The sequence below is a fragment of the Condylura cristata genome, unplaced genomic scaffold (assembly GCF_000260355.1).
Source record: "Condylura cristata isolate star-nosed mole 26May11 unplaced genomic scaffold, ConCri1.0 scaffold00028, whole genome shotgun sequence".
Lineage (NCBI taxonomy): Eukaryota > Metazoa > Chordata > Mammalia > Eulipotyphla > Talpidae > Condylura > Condylura cristata.
Window position 1 is genome coordinate 17,967,295 of NW_004567129.1, and position 2,689 is coordinate 17,969,983.

At 47.6% G+C, this 2,689-nt stretch overlaps 1 protein-coding gene across 1 annotated transcript in view; it reads left to right on the forward strand.

Annotated features, from left to right (window-relative positions):
- Nucleotides 1-53: 53 nt before the first annotated feature.
- DYNC1LI2 (dynein, cytoplasmic 1, light intermediate chain 2) overlaps nucleotides 54-2,689 on the forward strand; it is a 23,690-nt gene continuing 21,054 nt past the window's right edge. The window contains exons 1-2 of the mRNA XM_004690499.2: nucleotides 54-126; nucleotides 1,912-2,028. Coding sequence (XP_004690556.1) covers nucleotides 1,941-2,028 — 88 coding nt within the window. The 5' untranslated portion in view covers nucleotides 54-126; nucleotides 1,912-1,940. The remainder of the gene's footprint in view (nucleotides 127-1,911; nucleotides 2,029-2,689) is intronic.

Here is a 2,689-nt window from a genome sequence, read left to right on the forward strand (position 1 = left end):
GGTCAGCTCCAAGTCGGCCACGGCGCTGACCGCTTTGCCGTTGTCCTCACAGGTCCTCGATCCTGAGCGAGGTGTCCACTCGCGCCAGGTCTAAGCTGCCGTCGGGCAAGAACATCCTGGTCTTCGGTGAGCGCCAGCTGCGGGGCGTTGCCCAGGGAACGAGGGTGGGCCAAGTGGGCGCCCCTCTCGCACGCCGAAACTTGTCTTTCCCCTGCCGCCTACTCGTACCTTGTCTCGCCCGGGAAAGCCAGGAGACTCTGGCTGGACAGCCGGAGCGTGGCCAAGTCCATCACGCCTGAGGTTGGGATGTTGCCTCTCTTGGCTCACTGATACTGGAATGGGTAGCGGTACATTCCTTAGTCATTTGGCCGCGACAGCAGTCAGCCCTCTTTAAATGCCCCTGACGGACTCCCTGCGCGGATAGCTTCAACGCACACCAAATTGTGGGGCTCGAAAGTGGCGTGGGCCGCTGAGGTTAGGTGGAGGGGGCAAGGAATGAAGTGATTTGGGATAGGGGGAAGCCCGGAGATGCCCAGTCTTCAGAACAGTGCACTCTCAGAGGTTTTAGGAATTAGGAATGATAGCAGGCCTGGGAGTCCACACTGGGCACTTCCCAACGGCACTCCATTCCTCATTGCTGGGGTACATGGGACAGATTCCTTAAGGTCTGTGGCCTCAGTTTTCGCATACAAATGAGGGAGTTTTGAGTAAGTGTGTGTATTCAGTCAGCAAACCCATTTGTCAACTGGATCCTGTGATGAAGGCACTGGGGCAGCACACTACATAAAGTTCTCAGTCTGGTGGAAGACAGACGTCTGGGTGGTTATGCCCCACGCACGGCAGATTATTGTGGGCGCATCACGCTTCTTGGTGCTGTTTGGAAAAGAGGTAATTTTGGGATCAAGTGTTTTGAAGGACACATGTCAAGTGTTTGCAGGAACACAGTGGTGATAGATGGGGGTGGGGGTGGAGGTGGGGGGTTGGGTTAGAAGTTGGCCAGGAGCTCCTTGCGGAAGGTGACGGACATGTCACTTGGGGCATATTGTGAAAGGCTGAAGAATTGATGCTTTTCCCAGAAGATCTTTAAGAAGTGGGGTATCAGGGTCACCAGATAGTTGTTTTAGAAAGTGAACTCTGGCAGAAGAGTGGCAGGGGGCTCAGAATAAGCAGGAACAGAAATCAGGCAGTAACCACTGCCCAGATGGCATGTGGAAGGCCCGAATAAAGTAGTGGTGTTGCAGTGGAGAGGCGGCCTTTGATCTGTGGAATGCCTTTCAATTTCCATGTTCTGTAATTCCATATTATTAAATCCCAGAGGTGCCTAGTGATATTTCTTGGTGGTGGTTCTTTCCTGGGGCAGGGGTGGTTGGTAGTTGGGTGGAGGGGTATGAGGAGCCGCTTGGTAATTACTAAGATTGTGCTTAAGAGTTTTGGTCTCTAATTATTTTCATCAGTTTCTTAGCCTTTAGGATGCTTATGAAAGAGATGTACTGAGATCAAAAGTGAACAGAGCTCCCATTCTTCAGAGGCAGGACCAGGCTTTTTTTGGTTCCTGGATTTTTGAGAGATTTAGATTCCTTGTGGTAAAAGTTTATTTTGTGATCAGGTAGTTCCACTGTTTACTTTCACTTCTCCAAATGCATCACTTATAAATTGTAGCACCATAGAGCTGTCCTAGTCTTTTCCTTGTGAAGTAGGTTAAGGTCAGTAGAATGGAATTTGCCACCTCTCCTCTTGCTTCCCATCCCTGTCCTCCCCCATCCATTCTTACAGCAAAGCCTGAGGCAAGACCTCAGTAGTGAACTTTGCAATAAATTTTTAGTTATTCCTTGTCAAGTGAATGTCAAAAGACTCCCCAGCTTTGCCCACGATAAACAGTACATTTTGTCTTCTTACATATATAACTTGTAGGTGACGATGGTTCAGGCAAAACAACACTCATGACTAAACTACAAGGAGCTGAACATGGCAAAAAAGGAAGAGGCCTCGAGTATCTCTACCTCAGTATCCATGATGAGGACAGAGATGGTAAGTGAGGCATTGATCCAGGGTCGGGGTGTGTGCATGTCTGATTCATTGGTTGGTTTCCGCGCCAGGTCCAGGCATTCTTAATTTTCTGTTTCGTTCTCAGAGAATTAGTCGCAATGGAATAGATGAAGCATATACTTAACCTACTTTTCTTTATAGGTTATCTTAACAAAAATGGCACCTTTCCTTTATAGGATATCTAGTAAAAATGGGAAATCAGGCTGTTCACTGCTGCAGTGGGTGACCCCCTACTTAAGGGGAAATACTAAAAGTGACATTTGGATATATGTAAGGTGGTAACATTTTTAGAAGGTTTTTAGAAATTTTGCACTTTACTATGAAACACTTGGCCCAGTAGTCTGGGTGGCATTGCCTGGTTCTAGTGGCAGATATGAAATTTGTAAGGTTCAGCTTAGAACAACTTAACAGATACTCCAGAGTTTTTCTTTGTGACAATTGAAAAAGCCAATTTCCTGTGTTTCTTTCAGCAGAGAGAATAGAGGCTCAGTGGTAATAATGGTTTCTTTAATTCTTTATCTCTACATTGTAGCTAGTAGTTTCTCCCTACAGGGTAGTTAGGGTGATTAAAAGCACAAGATCGGCCCTCCCTGGTGGCGCAGCGGGTTAAAGCACTGCACAAAGAAGCTTAAGCCACTTCCGC